The following is a 15,093-nucleotide window of genomic DNA, read 5'->3' on the forward strand; positions in this document are numbered from 1 at the left end:
CACTCTTCACATGCCCGACCACCTCCACCTCGCTCACTCCCCTTTCCTGGCTTTGTCTCACATGCTGCCGGCATGCTGCTAGGAGAGGCTCCTCACTGGAGAGGGACATCTTGCTTTGAAGGGAGGGTCAGTGAGAGAGGAAGACCTCAACCAGGTGGATGGACACAGTGACGGCAGCACTGGGCTCCAGTGTGTCAGGGAAGGTGAGGACAGCACAGGCCAGGGCTCAGATCTGTTGTTCACAGGGTCGCTATGTGTCAGACTTGATAGCACCTAACAACGGCGGCACTTTAAAAGTCCCAGTGTCCGCTTTCCCTCCTGTCTTTTTAATCAGCTAGTCTCATTCGGAGTCTCTTCTGACATCCATTTTCTTTCATCCCTGTCTTTGTAATGACCTTTTGCTCTCTTCATGGACAATATCCCACAACTAGAGGTCCTGACCTCTCCGCTCCCTGCACCCTCTTTCCGAGGCTCTGAGTCGTGATGAGAGGACACTTCCTGTGTTTCTCCTATTGAGATGCTGCTGGATTAGAACCAGTGGAGACTGGGTGGCCTTTGGGTTAGCAGCACAATTATGTATCAATTTAGACCAGATATTTTCCAAAGAAATATTGAAACATGGCATTAAAAATTCAGATTTTGCTGATATAGAGGGATGAAATGCTCTTTCCCTTTACCATTGTGAATTTATTTCTGTTATCAAACTCATTAATATGTGTGAAATCCTCTACTCCTTTTATTTCTTTTTCACCTTTCATGGACGATTGATCCTATTTACGTAACTCAGTGTAATGGGAGTTCTTCACAGACACAGGAAGGCAGTAAGAAGTCTCATTGCTAAGGAGGGAATCAGAGCTGCCCTCCACCCAGGGAGGAAGAATACAGTCAAATAGGAATGAAATACTTTCAGGGGATGATTTTAAAAGATTATGCCAAAATAAAGTTTAAGAAAAAGTATTTCTCCAGATCATATTTACTCTTATTTACGTACATCTTGTATTTCGATAGAACTTAGACTTTGTTTTATTTTTATTTCTTTCTGTCCACAAAATAAAAGTATCTATCATGTTCTGTTGGATATGATACTGTTAAAAACATTCCTACTAAAGCATTGATTACTGCTGTCCAACAGCTTTCAATTTATTAAACTGTAGACCTGGTGATTAAAGCACGATATGAATGCAAACTTCATAGCTTTAGGTGTGTCTTCTGAAAGAGGCACCAAGAAAAGGCAGGGTGAGACATAAAGATGTGAAAGTATGCCCTTCCCCTTCCGGCGCCTTGAGGCTAGAACCCAGGGCCTGGTGCCCCACAACAGCCTTGTCTGGGGCAGGGAGCAAGCAGCTAACGAGTTCCAGGAGCCCCAGCTGCTGTGAGGGCCAGTGAGACCACCAGATGAACGACGAGCCTCACCTCACCCTGTCGGGTCCCATCACCACCTCTGCCTCGCTCAAGCCCTTTCCTGCTGTCACTGTTACCTACTGCGTTGTCGTTAGATGCCATCAAGTCAGAATCGACTCATCGCTGACCCTCCAGGGGGATTTCAGAGGCAGTAAATCCCACAGGGGAGGAGATGGCCCTTCTTTCTCCCCCAGAGCAGCTTGTGGATTCAAACCGCTTGTCTTTGGCTTGGCCGCAGCTCCTCACCACTCAGCCCCCAACTGTGGTAGTTGAACTCTTAACCCAGAGCCCCCTGGTGGACGCAGTGAGGATTCCACTTGTGAGTAAAGCAGGGAGTTGAGCGTTCCCCCATCCTAGACTGGAGACAGCACCACGAATTCTGAAAGCTTGGGGATGGTGTCAGGTGGCCCTTGACCCAGCATTGTAGACACCCCAGGAGGTCCCAGCACTGCAGACACCCCAGGAGGTCCCAGCATTGCACACCCCCCCGGAGGGGACATGCTGAAGGTCCCTCGCGGGTTCTAGGACTTGGCTGTGTCTGTATCCACAGCATAACAGAGTCCTCTGGGTCTGGAGGGCTGGGTCAACTGAATACGCTAGATGGAAGGGAAAGAAGTCGGTGGGAGGCAGAGGGACGACAGCAGACAAAGGGGCCACCGTGGGCACACAGCTAACAGATGAGGGGGAGCAGGGAGAGAGAGCAGGTTCAACAGAAGCAGGGCACTGGATTCCAAGCAAACAGGAGTCAGAAATGAAAGCGGGTAACTTTGCTATCACAATCCAAGAGCTCGGGATGGATGGAATTAAGCGATAAATATTTTCTCCTTCACTGGTTTCATATTTTCACAACATAGTCTAGAAGTGCCTAGAGACTCTCCTGCGCACCCAGAGCCCCATCCCAAGCCAGCGTTTCTCTCTGGGAGTTTCACATTCATTTTGTCTTTACAGTTGTATCTTGTCTTACCCTGCCTGGCTTTTCTCTCTCCCCCCACCCCCTTTCATAATGAATTAAGACTTTAATCTTTATCACAGAATCATTTATTGCAACCCCTCGAGGTGATTTCCCCCTTTATGTAGATGTGGAATCCATACTGAAGGCTGTAGTCTTCAAGCTTTATCAGTAACTGCTTCGCATCTTTTCAGCAAGCAAGGCATATCACAGGTTGTTGATGAATTTTCCTCGAATTCTGATGCTGCTTTCTTACTCATACAGCCCCGCTTCTCAGATTATCTGCCCCCCATACAAATTGAATAGATGCTGAAAGGATGCCTGATTTTTCTTCCAAAGCGGTAACCCCCGCAGGAGGCGCATGGCCATCTGTCCCATGGAGCTGCTGGGGGATTGGAACCTCCAGAGAGACACGCCCTTTGGGTTAACTGTTCAGCTGCCTATGGGCCCCCAGAGCTCTCTGCGTCCAGGTGGAATGGATTCTCAGCACGGGCCACCCCAGGATGAGCCCTGGCTTAAAGCAGAGCTTCTCAAAGTGGCAGTCCCCAACCAACAGCAGGAGTGTCCCCCGGCCCCGCTTAGAGATGCCACCTCCGGGCTCTGGGGTGAAGCAACCACTGAGAAAGTTCCTTTCTCTCTTTTCCAGATGTTGTTTTTAAGAATTAACGCAAGTTATAAACTACACTTGAAGAAACAGTTATCTCACTTAAATGTGATCAATGACGGAGGACCTCTAAATGGGTATGTTGGCAACATGGTTTTATCATATTATTCACATGTCAAATCGTTTTAGTAATTGGTTATTATTCCTAATGCTGTCCTTGCCTGCCGTAATCCTGCCTGGGCCTCGGACTCTGCAGGCCCCTTGTGTTTGTTCTCTGTGCCCCCCGCCTGTGATGATCATATGATGTGACTTCTGAGAGGTTAATCATTTACCTGGCGTTAATGGTCTGGTTTGAAGGTCTCTACTGACTTTCCTCCATCCAACCAGATTCAGGGGCCAGTATCTGGCTGGTCACATGATGGTGACCTGGCTTGTGCCTCGCTTCTAAAGTGAGGAGAAAATCAGCCTCATTTCCCTCACAGGGTTATGAAAAATAATGTGTAACCTTTGTGGTGGTGGTGTTATTGATTACTGTCAAGTCGAGCACGACTCATAGTGACCCTATGAACAAAAGACATGAAGCCTTTCTGTCACTATCGTCATTTCTCAGAGTTCATACAGTTTCCGGAGGCATGTGGTTTAGGAAGTGGATGCCACTCCTGTCCTGTGTGAGGGTGGTGGTGGTGTTAAGTGCCGTCGACTTGCTTGCAGCCCTGAAACCTACTCTATCCTGTGCCAACCTTATTGTCTCTGACACACCTACCCCCATTACCCCAGTCACTGAATCAATCCATCTCATTGAGGGCCTTCCCCTCCTGCGCTGTCCCTCCACCCTCCCAAGCATGATGTCCCTCTCCAAGGACCGGTCTCTCCTTGCAACATGTCCAAAGTATGTCAGGCAAAGCCTCAGAATCCTTGCCTCCAAGGAGCAGCCTGGCTTCTCCCTCTCCAGGATGTTTGTTCTCTTAGCAGTCCGTGGTATAGTCAGTACTCTTCTCCAGCACCACAGCTCAGAGGCTTGGGGAGGGGGAAGCTGAGTGCTACCTCTTGCCCTGTGTATAGGGAAGGAAAAAAATATTGAACTAGTTTGATAGATAGTAAAAAAAACACATGCTATTTGGATTAAAGAAACATGGGCAGGGCTCTAGTTCTGCCACTAAGTAGTCAAACTTGGGAAAATCCATTCCCTTCTCTGAGCCTTCATTTTCTTAGCTTTGAAAATAGGGGTGACGACGCAGGTTCTCTCCCAGGAGTTTGGGGAAGAGCAGTGTGTAAAACATGAGACACTGATGCTTTCGCGGCACCTCAGATGTTCCCTAGCGCTTCACCTCCGTGGGTTTGTGGGAGTGAAGGCCTTTCAGGTCACACAGCATTCACCCTCCATGGTCTTTCCCACAGTGCCCTCCAGCTCACAACACCACCATGACCCTGTGTCCCCTGCCCCCCCTGGGCCCACACAACCCCTGCCTGCGCCCCTACATCCCAACCTGCTTCTCGTCTACCTCCCAGAGAGCCTCTATGGCTTAACTGGCTTTTCCTTTTTAAAGCATCTGAGCAGAATTTTTTAAAAAGGTACTTATTACAAGAGTGTTGATTTTTAGAGTAACTCAGGTAAAAATGTGCCGGTCAGCATATTGTTTGCATTTCAAACTGCCTGTCTATAACAAGAGGAAGAATTTTTTTCCTTCCAGCATTTCTTTTACAGTATTTTTAAGTTGAGAATACCCTAAGTTTATAGACCCCAGGCCAGTGTGATGTGTCTAAGTTGTGCTGCTGGGACCAAGTTGAAATCTGCTCATTAATGGAGTCGAACTTTGATCAGTTTTTTTCACAAGGAGAGGTCTTACTGCATACTGACTGCTAAGTTATAAGGAACTTCAAGCCCACTCTTCCAGTTAGACTTTAATTGATCGTGTGTACAGGACAAAAACAATCTTTTTCAGGTAAATGTTACAAATACTAAGCCACTATTTCTCAGGCCCTGATTTCCACACCAGTGCATGATGGGCTTTTCCTTTTCACCTCTGGAGGGGTTCTCAGGGATGGATGGAGTGATTGTTACCCTGTGGACATTCATCTGAAAAATAGCATTTCCTACCACAAGCAATTAAAAATCTGCCATCTGTGCATGAAAACTCCTTTTATGTTTAATTCCCCAGCAATTTTTAAGGCATTTTTCCAAACTATAGTTTCCTTTTGAATCCCAGAATATACCTTAAAGAAATGAGAATAAACTTTAAAGAAATAAGAATATACCTTAAAGAACTGAGACTGCAGTTGAATAAAGTGGTGACATCAAATTAGCATTTCTGTGACATTTTTTAAAAAGTGTATTTTCTCAGGGAGTGGAAGAGTGAGTGTCGCTATTATTACATAGTTCAAGGAAGTTACACTTTAGCGTGTAGGAAGCTCAGTTCTGAGAAGTTGATTTCTTTTCCATCACATGTCACGTGCTGACCACTGGTGGCTGGTTTTTGGTCCAATGCTACCAGCTGACAGGACGCCACCGCCCCAGTGAAGAGTCGAGGGGTCAGCCCTGGCCCGTTTTCTTCGTACATGTGCATCCTTTGTCTAATGACATGCAACCCACACACATTGAGACGAAAATATATTTTAATTGAGTGTTAAATCTGACTTTTAGAATCATTTCATTGGGCAGATCTTGTCAGGAGATGTACTCAGCACTCTTGAGTTTATTCCTTCTCCTGACTTCCAGCATTTAAACTCTCCATGTGTGTTAACCATATGAGTAGAACTGTGCTCAAGGAAGTAGTGGGTTGACAACCAAAATAAGAATTTTAAATAATATTCTAGGAGCTAGGACTCTCTGGGTCTGCACGTCACTACTTAAATCTTGGGATTTTTGTTAAGAAGATTAAAGCCTCATTTTCTCTCCACTGTGCAGGCTGGTCACAGCAGATGTAGCTTTTTACACTGGAAATCTTCAAGCCTTAAAAGGCCTTAAAGATCTGGACTTAAACATGGCCGAGATCTGGGAACAGAAGAGGTGATGATGACACGCTGGGAAGCCGGCCAGTCCGTCTGACTACGGGATGTGTGCATCGGAAGGCACGCTGGGCGCCTGAGACTCGAGAACTGCACCCGGAAGCCCCGGTGACGCGGGGTGGGGACGGGGACGTGGAGCATCGTGCCGGGATGCGGCCTCGGCGGTTCACAGGGACGCTCTGCGCTGTGCGGCCTGCACTGAGCAGAGCCCATCAGGTGTCTATACGTTTTCATTCTCTCTGGAAACAGACTCAGGTTTCTTTGGACCAAATCCAAAAGAAGACATGGCTGTAACACAGCTGTAGTTGACCAGAATGCTCTGTATACTTTATATTAAAAAAAAATGCTTTGCATTTCTTCCAGTGCAATGAAATTCATATGGCGTCCCACCTTATTTAATGATGGTACAATTTAAAATATTCAAATCTTAGTCAATCTCTGTAGGAAGTTTTCTCTATGAAAGTAAAAGCTATTTGAGAAATTATTTTTTTACAGATCTTTCTATTAAAAAAAAATAAACATCTTTTGATTGCTTGGATTTAGGAATTCACTTTTGTTTCAGTGACGAAGGCCAAGTTTCAGGCGCTGGGCCACGCACACTCCCACGTCCCACCACCACATCCACTGGCTCAGGCCCTCCAATGCCTCCAAACTTGAAAGACTGGATGCCAAGTAATAAAGAGCAAGACCCTGGCATTTATTTATGCAACTACGGATTTAATACTTTTCAGAAATGGTGTCTTCAAAGCTGCAGTTGAATAGCTGTATTTTTATAAAAGTATCTATGAACATTCTTCTTTTGCCTGTTTTATTTCTAGCAGGTAAGACTGTGTAGTCCCAGAGCCTGCCTTCTTGTGTGTTCTCATTTTAACATTTAGGTTACATGAAGTATGCCCCCCCTGGGTTCTTGTTTTTAAGTTATTTTTGGTGTGTATGTGAACAAAGACCAGGGAGAAATGGAATTTTAACCTCCAGATTGCAGTGTCAGGGCCAGAATGCACCAGGTGAGGAGTCACGCTGTGTAAGACCCTTCACTACCTGTCGTCTCAGTCAGTCAGCAGCACGCTGCCAGCACAAGTGCCTGTCCCCCTCACGGCTGTCAGAGTGCCTGCCGCCCTCGCTCCTGTGGACAATCAAGTGGTCTGACTTTGTGCCCACCCACCCGTTTCCTGACAGGGAAGCCTGTCTTCTGTTCCTTTATCGCTGCAGAGGTCTGTCATTGGTTCTTAAACTGTCTTATCTAAAATAAAGGCATAAAACATGACCAGACTTTAAAAGACAACTTCTTTTAATAGCGTACAGTGAACTCTGAAAAGAAACTGACAGCCTGTTTGAAAGAAGCATGGAGAGATGGGCAGTGAGACTGATCCTTAGAGAAAAGGTGCAGCCCTGCAGGGAACAGCTGTCACCACCATCTCTGGGTGGCAGGCCAGCTTCAAGGGAGAGGAAACTTTAAACGTAGTAGCCCCACTCTGGTGGCTTAGTGGTCAGGAAGCAGCACTGCCAGCCCAAAAGCTCGCGGTTCGATTCTGACAGCTGCTGTGCAGGAGAGATGGGCAGTCCCCTCTCGTGCAGTTGACTGCCCCGAAAACCCGCTGGAGGGTCAGCTGTGGGAGGGTTCCGACCTGACGTTACACAACAGCAACTCAACAACACTATAGAACAAAGCTGTGGAGAAATAGCTTCCCTCTGCCCACCCGTCCCCTCCAGGCAGGGAAAGAGACACCGCTTTGTTTCAGCAGCAGAGTCTGTGGGAGCCTGGCAGGCACCCCAGCTTCAGAGCAAGAGATACTCAACGTTCATTCATGTCTGACTCCTGGAGAAACAGGGATGCAGCAGAGATTCTTAGAAATGCAAACAGTGTGCTGGCTGCCCGGCTGGAGTAGTTTCATTATCCAATAACATTTCAAACCACGCGGTAACTGGTTAGCAAGAGTAAAACCATTTTATTTTCCCATTTCATAAACTTATTAATGAAAAGTGTAAGTGTACACATGTATTGCTTCACAGCTTTATTTCTGAAAGAACAAGCAATTCAGTGACCCTCACCGTCACCTCTTGTCACCTCTTATAATCGCCCCGCAGAGCTGCCCCAGTTTTAAGATGAAACAATATTGCACTTTAACTAAATTTCAGATTCTCTTCAAAGAAGAAAGTGTTGCTTCCATCTGTGCTTTGCTTAGACTAAAAGCATACTGCAGAAAACTCTATTTAAAAACTAATTCTGCAGGGTACAGTGACATAGTAAAGTACCTGCCTATTTTACAGTCCTAGAGAACACGTCAGCACTGTGGGACACTGGTGCACGTTGTCAGTACACCGGGCACACGGCATTTCCCTTCAGTGGTCCAAGATGCGGAGGTTTCCAGACACAATCTTGTTTTCTAACACGGCTCCAGGTGGGATATCAATTCTGTCACCATGATTAGCGATGATGATAACTGTTCCCTAAGTAACAGAAAAAACACAATATGTGACACTGAAATGCAAGTAACTGCACGACTTCCAAGGGTATTGAGAACTCTCACGAATGGAGTGACTATATTTATAACACTCTGTGTGGGAGAAAGCCCGTTAAGGGAAGTCCTCCGGTGACAATCCTAACAGTTCTCGATTCCCTGCCAAGGTGAAAGTACTGAGGTGGGAAATCCTATGGTGATGTGAGCAAATGTATTGAATACTTAGATTACAGGGGCTCTGTGGCTTAGTGGTAAGGAACCGTGCTGCCAACGCAAAGGTCTGTGGTTTTAGATTCGAGCTCCTTCTCTGTAGGAAAAATATGGGCCCTTTCCCCCTGTGCATTTCACTGCCTCTGAAAACATGCTGGAGGGGCAGCTGTGGCCCAGTTCTAACCCAACAGCGCACAACACAATACAGATTAGCAGGAATCACTGTCAGGTGATCATTTTCAGCTTTCACTCAGATTCATTGTAGTGACCTAATGCTAATGCAGTGAGCTGTTCAGTGCCATCTAGTCGAGTGTGACTCCTGGCGACACTATGAACATCACATCTGAACCCTGGCTGGGCCTGCGCCAGGCTCACCATCTCTGAGCCACGGCTGCAGTCATCGATCCTCTGCCTTTCCAAGCATGATGCCCCTCCCCGCCCCAAGAAATAACCTCTCCTAGCAACATGCCCAGAGTATGTTAGACAAGGCTTGCTCAGGAGCACTCTGCACTTTCTCAAAGACCTACCTGTTTGTTCTTTTGGCCAGCCATGGAATATTCAGTACTCAACACCACAGCTCAAAGGCATCAGTTCTTCTGTCATCCTTGTTATGTGCCGTCGAGTCGCCTGTGACTCACAGTGACCCCCCCTATGTACAGCAGCTCTAAACTCTGCTCTATCCCTTGCCAGTATGATTGTCTCTGACACGTCCATCCCCATTACCCCAGTGATGGAATCAATCCACCTTATAGAGGGTCTTCCTCTCCTGTGCTGTCCCTCCACCCTCCCAAGTATGACGTCCTTCTCCAAGGACTGGTCCCTCCTTGCAACATGTCCAAAATATGTCAGACGGGGTTTCAGAATCCTTGCCTCCAAGGAGCCGCCCGGCTTCCCCCTCTCCAGGATGAACTATCATCCTTATTATTTACCTTTCAAATACAGTGTATGACGGACAAGACTATGGCCCAAACCAGGTGCACCTTAGTCCTCAAACTGACATCACTGCTCCTCAATAATTTAGGTCAGGAAAATGAAACTTGTTTTGGAAAGCTCTTAAAAACTATTACTTTTCTAAACTCACCTTTAATGAAACATTCTTGCCAAATGTCACATCTCCTGAGACTGTGAGGTGATCCAATTCAAGCATATCTGGTATGCTTTCAAATCTCCGGAGATAATCTTGAACCTCAAAGAAAAATAGAAAGCCTTTAAGTTGTTTCAAAATGGACTGCCAGAAAAACAGGATTGGTATTAACAAAATGGCCCACCTGAACTGTAAAGTAATAAAAGAATCACCTCATGAAGCTTGATTAGATCATTCCAGGCTTGACCGACCCTGTGCAGGAGGGGCCAGGAACCTGCCTCTGATGACCAAGCTCCTAACTATCCGATGAGTAGATCAGGAAAAATGGCAGCTCAGCCAACATGCTAAAAGCCTGGCGAGTGTAGATTTCATTGGGAAAATACAGGAAGAGATCATGGTTTTAGGCACAGAGAAGGCAAGCTGGACAGGAGCTAGGTGTTGTGGGTAAAGAAACGGAGCGCAGTCCAGGACAGACCAGACGCCGTCTAAATCCTATTATTCTTTATCTCCCTGCATGTCCAAGAAGGACGGACTGCTCTGTGTTGAGCTTCATTTCCTACTTTGCTAAGAAAAAGGAGCAACGGAAAGAGCTGGCCGCCATCAGCACCCACTGCAGGAGGGAGGAACTGGGTGCAGTGAAAAGGGAGTGAGGCAGCCCCATCTCAGCGAGAGGGAAGGCAGGCTGGTCTTCGTGTCACCGGTCCTGCCAGGCTGAGGAAAGTGGCAGCGAAACATGGGGCGATTCCTCCCTGCCTGCAGCTGTTCTGAGGAGCCCAGCCTGCACCCCTGTGCGAGCCAGAATCTTCGCCATCAGCAGAGTCCAGGAGCACATAGCCACCCCGGGCGGCCCAGCGCCCAGAAGAGGTCTGGAAGGTGCAGCCAGGCCCCACAGAGCAGCCGCAAAGGTGCGCCCACCACTAGCCTGGGAATCTCAGCATCAGTGGGTTCCAGTTATCACGTGAGGATGCACGTTTATGTTTGGCCGTACCCCCTGCTAGGGAGCTCTTCACCCAAGCCTCACTGGCCACCTGATGGGACAGGGCGCCCTCCTGTGCCCCCCTCACACTAACCTGCCTTTATTTTTCTCCCTGGCATGTCCCGCCACCTGGCTTACTACTCAACATCTAACTTACTCCATAGCCTCTAGCCCTAGTCACCAGCTTTGTTTACTGGGGAAATCCCAACACCTCAACCTGCCCAGCTCACAACAGGAGCTCCAGAAATCTGGTGGCTCTGTACAAGCCTTGGCAGAGACAAGATGAACTGTCCCCAAACTGAAACCCTATCCTCTCCTCGGAGCAGTCACGTCTGAGAAATGACGTACGTCTTCAGCATGCAGGGCAGCGGCCCTTCCGAAAGCATCAGAGTTGCTGTGGACGCCGAGTCCCACGCCACTGTGTCTTTAAAACGGCACGTGTTTAAGGCATCTGCGTCCGTGGCTATTTCTCACACACTCAAGAAACACCTACCTTCGTGAAGGAACTGCCTAGTTTCACCAAGGGCACTGTAGGGAACTCCCGCTTTTCGCTCATCGTCAAGGACCCGGCATTAAGGCTGTAGAGGTTTGACATCACGAGTAAGAGATCCGACGTGGTTTTGACAGGCAGGAAGCGGCTCCTGGGAACATTAATGCCTAGAGAATTCTCAAAACTTTTAATGGCAGCCCCAACTGCAGTTTCTAACTGGATGACATTCAGGCCTCCATCCAAAGTCTGTTAAGAAAAGGGGGAACAGGTTTTAGGTGCTCATTTGCATGTAGGCCCAGCTGTCTATCTGGGGAAGGGTCTCGAGCACCCCCTGGAGGGCACTGTGTGTGGAGAGCTGACCTTTCTGGGGCACTTTGTTGAGCTTTCTTCAGCCTTTAATTCTGAGCAGCTGCAGTTTGGTCTTACTGTTAAGGAACCAGAGGCTCTGAAAGCTGCGGGTGCTTACAGCCAAACAGCTGGTCAGTGCAGAGGCAGTGACCAAGATGCAGTAGGTCCCCCAGCCCTCAGGACAGTGGGGGCCCAATCAGAACACAGGGCAGAGCACAGGCCTGGGAAGCAGGAAGGGAAGCCACTGAGGCGGCAGCCAGGGGCAGCGCCAGGCCTCAGGGAGGGACAGGGTCTGTGGCGGGAGCCCGGGGCCCTGAGACCCCGCCTTACCTTAGGATTCACAATGATTTCCATGTCAATAGCGTTCTGCTCCTGCAGCCTTTTAACTGCTGCGAGAGAGATCCACAGGTTGTTGGTGTTGAAGATCTTGAACTTGGATACAGACTTGAACTCATCAACGTGGGCTTTTGGCACCTGAGCAATCTCCACCAGTCTCAGCTTCCCTTCATACTGCGTGAGCGTCCCACCCTGGATGGGAGAAAGCCGTGAGCACGGCCCCTCTCTCCACTCAGACCCATGCCTCCCAGACGGGCTCAGGGGTGAGGGACAGAGAACCACAGCCGGGCCTCAGCCAGGGATGTTTCTGCAGGTCCAACAGTGTAGGAAGGAGGGCAGCCACTCAAGGGAGGGGGACACTGGGAAGGCAGAACCCAGACAAGGAACGGGCTGCTGCAGTGGGTTTTGTTTGGGAGGGTTCTTTTTTACTGCTGTAGTTTTGAACGTGGCCTCCCTGTGTGTAAGTGGTACTGTCCAAGCATGAGCAAAGACAATAACAGATGAGTGAATCAAAATGCATCCACAGAGACACTACAGAGAGAAAACCGTACCCACACACACACACAGACACTGAAAGTGTTGCTCTCTGGTGCCACCCAGTTATCTGTGACTCGCAGCAACGCTACGAGCAAGAGATAGGAACTATGCCTTAACCTGTGACATCCTAGTGATCTCCAACACACGAGGCCATAGACAGGGTCAGCTGCGTCAGCCCATCCTGTTGAGCACCTTCTATTTTTTTTTTTTTTAATTTTTATTATCTTGTGTGTGTGTGTGTGTGTACCGTCAAATCAGATTTGACTGGTACAGGAGGAAACTGTCCCTCCTTCCCAGGCAGAGCATCTGGTGGATTCGGACTGTGTGCCTCTGGGATTGCAATGCAGCTTCTTGCCACTAGGCCACCAGAGCTCCCCTCTTCCTCTCTTTTTCTGAGCCTTCTCCAGCAGGGGGTCTTCTTCCAAGGACTCTGACAACATGCACAATGTCTGAGAGACCAAGTTTTTCCATCCTTGCCTCTAAGGAGCACCCTGGCCATAATTCCTCCAACATAGAGTTATTTGTTCTTTTGACAGTCCATAAGATACGCAGTAACTCTTCTTCAATACCATAAATCAAGGGCATCGAGTCTTCTTCTGTCATCCTTACCTACTGTCCAACTTTCAGATGCATAGGAAGCAACTGAAAATCGGACTGCTTGGATCAGACACACCTTAATCTTTAAACTGACATCCTTGCTCATCAGCACTCTGGAGAGGTTCTTGACAGCAGATTTCCCCGATGCAACATGTCTTCTGAATTCTGGACTGCTGCTATGCTGACTGAATTGAAGAACAAGTCAGTCTTTGCAGTTGCAATCTTTTCTCCACCAGAATGATGGAGAGTATCACTCTTGGTCCAGTGATGAAGACTTCTTGATGTTGAGATAGAATTCATATAGAAGGCTGTCAGCTTTGATCTGCAGTAAATAACTACTTCAAGATTTTTTTCACTTTCTGCAAGCAAGGTTGTGTCATCTGCATAATAAAGCAGCCTATTGACAAAGAGTCTTCATCCAGTTCTGATGCCACATTCATTCATCTTCACACAGTTCAGCTTCTCAAATGATGTGCTCGGCACACAGACTGGATAGATTTGGAGGATGGATACAACATGCCACACACTTTTCCTGATTTTAAACCTTATTCCACGTGGACAACTGTTTCTTGGTCGAGGTTTCATATGAGCACAATCAAGTGTTCTGGGATTCCCATTCTTGTCAATTTCACACAGTTAAATGCTTTCCATAGTCAAAAAGACATAAGTAAACATCTTCCTGGTTTTCTCTGCTTTCAATCAAGATACATCAACAATGATGTCTCTTGACCTCTTCTGAATCCAGCCAGAATCCTGACAAATTTCCTGTGGCTGTTTGAGAATTGTCAGCATTGCAGTTGTTTAATAATCTTCAGCAAGCTTTTACTTGCATATCATATTAATGAAACTGTTTGCTAATTTCTACATTCTGTTAGATCACTTTGTTCCTCCCCCCAAAAGGGAACAACTATGGATCTCTTCCAGTCACCTGCCCAGGGAGCGGTCTACAGCGGCAAACATCCATGGAATAACATAAAATAGAAATAGTAACTTTTCATTGAAGGGAAATGAATAAAAACAGTGAACCACCAAACCAGTAGAACATGAGAAAGTTCAAACAAATCGTACAAATATGTTCACATATTTCAGATTTACCCTGTGGAACTATATTCAGTTCAGATTACTGTATTTTTATTTATTTCTTTTTTAATCATACTTTGAATTGTGGCTCACACTAGGGGCCGACCTGCACCCCAGGTCCTCCAGAGAAAACCACTGCGTTCTTTAGAAGGACACTGGCCAGTGGAGGGTACGTATGGTCTCTTTAAAGATGAACTTTAAAAAGAGGTTTGCACAACACAACCCACAGAGTGTGAAGATGTGACTCCCCAGCTGTACCCTCTCGGAAATTACCTTCACATCTGCACGCGTTTTATTTGTGACTTCCATGACGAATTCACAGCGCTTCCCATTGGGAGGGTTCATCAAGTGATTGAGAATATAAAGATCTACTGTGGCACCCAGATTATCTATGTTTGACACAAAAATATACTCTTTGCCTTCGCTTATGAAGGTGTCGAGCAAACCCGAGTTGTAAAAACTGGCGTAGATATCGCCGTGACCGGGCGGATACCAAGCGTCCGTGTTTTCCCCTGAGTATGACACATCCTTTGCGACAGGCAGTAAAGATTCCTTATTAATCCTTGGGTACCTGGGGAGAAAACAAAAGTAAGTTGGTTTTGCTTTTTTTTTTAGTATAAAGTAACATTCTTTTTAAAGATTAAAATACTAAACATTAAATACTAACTATTGAAATATTAGTCTTTCTTAATACTAATTTTGGATAGCATCTTGAACCTCCAAGTCAAACGATAAATTTGAGTTAAAGAAAATTCCCTTTTTTTTCCCCACAGTCAATTTACTTGATTCAGAGTAAGCAATTTACTTATAGGTGGTTCCACTGAAGACAATCTCTCACACATCCACTCTCCTAAATTTGTTCTATAGACAGTGCCGGGTGTTAAGAAGCATTTCCCACAGGCACAAAGAAAGGAGGCCACCTGGAGTCCTTGTTAGCACATTAACGTGTTTTATGACTCTTCAGAGGGCTGAAGGAAGTTTCTCAAGCATCTGTGGCATTTTTCTTTTCTCTGAAA

General features: G+C 46.9%; 2 protein-coding genes across 3 annotated transcripts in view; one reads left to right on the forward strand and one right to left on the reverse strand.

Annotated features, from left to right (window-relative positions):
- VPS54 (vacuolar protein sorting 54 homolog (S. cerevisiae)) overlaps positions 1–6,851 on the forward strand; it is a 137,336-nt gene extending 130,485 nt beyond the window's left edge. Inside the window, exons 22-23 of one of the 2 annotated variants that reach the window (XM_006880950.1) lie at positions 2,997–3,091; positions 5,860–6,851. In XM_006880950.1, coding sequence (XP_006881012.1) covers positions 2,997–3,091; positions 5,860–5,965 — 201 coding nt within the window. In that variant the 3' untranslated portion in view covers positions 5,966–6,851. The remainder of the gene's footprint in view (positions 1–2,996; positions 3,092–5,859) is intronic. The other variant, XM_006880951.1, reaches the window with a different exon arrangement.
- A 1,106-nt stretch (positions 6,852–7,957) lies between these two features.
- Positions 7,958–15,093, reverse strand: part of UGP2 (UDP-glucose pyrophosphorylase 2) — a 49,972-nt gene continuing 42,836 nt past the window's right edge. The window contains exons 5-9 of the mRNA XM_006880952.1: positions 14,351–14,648; positions 11,858–12,055; positions 11,183–11,425; positions 9,711–9,815; positions 7,958–8,408 (exon numbers count right to left, since the gene is read on the reverse strand). Coding sequence (XP_006881014.1) covers positions 8,301–8,408; positions 9,711–9,815; positions 11,183–11,425; positions 11,858–12,055; positions 14,351–14,648 — 952 coding nt within the window. The 3' untranslated portion in view covers positions 7,958–8,300. The remainder of the gene's footprint in view (positions 8,409–9,710; positions 9,816–11,182; positions 11,426–11,857; positions 12,056–14,350; positions 14,649–15,093) is intronic.

The sequence above is a fragment of the Elephantulus edwardii genome, unplaced genomic scaffold, assembly GCF_000299155.1.
Source record: "Elephantulus edwardii isolate Elephantulus edwardi_28Jun2011 unplaced genomic scaffold, EleEdw1.0 scaffold00011, whole genome shotgun sequence".
Classification (NCBI taxonomy): domain Eukaryota; kingdom Metazoa; phylum Chordata; class Mammalia; order Macroscelidea; family Macroscelididae; genus Elephantulus; species Elephantulus edwardii.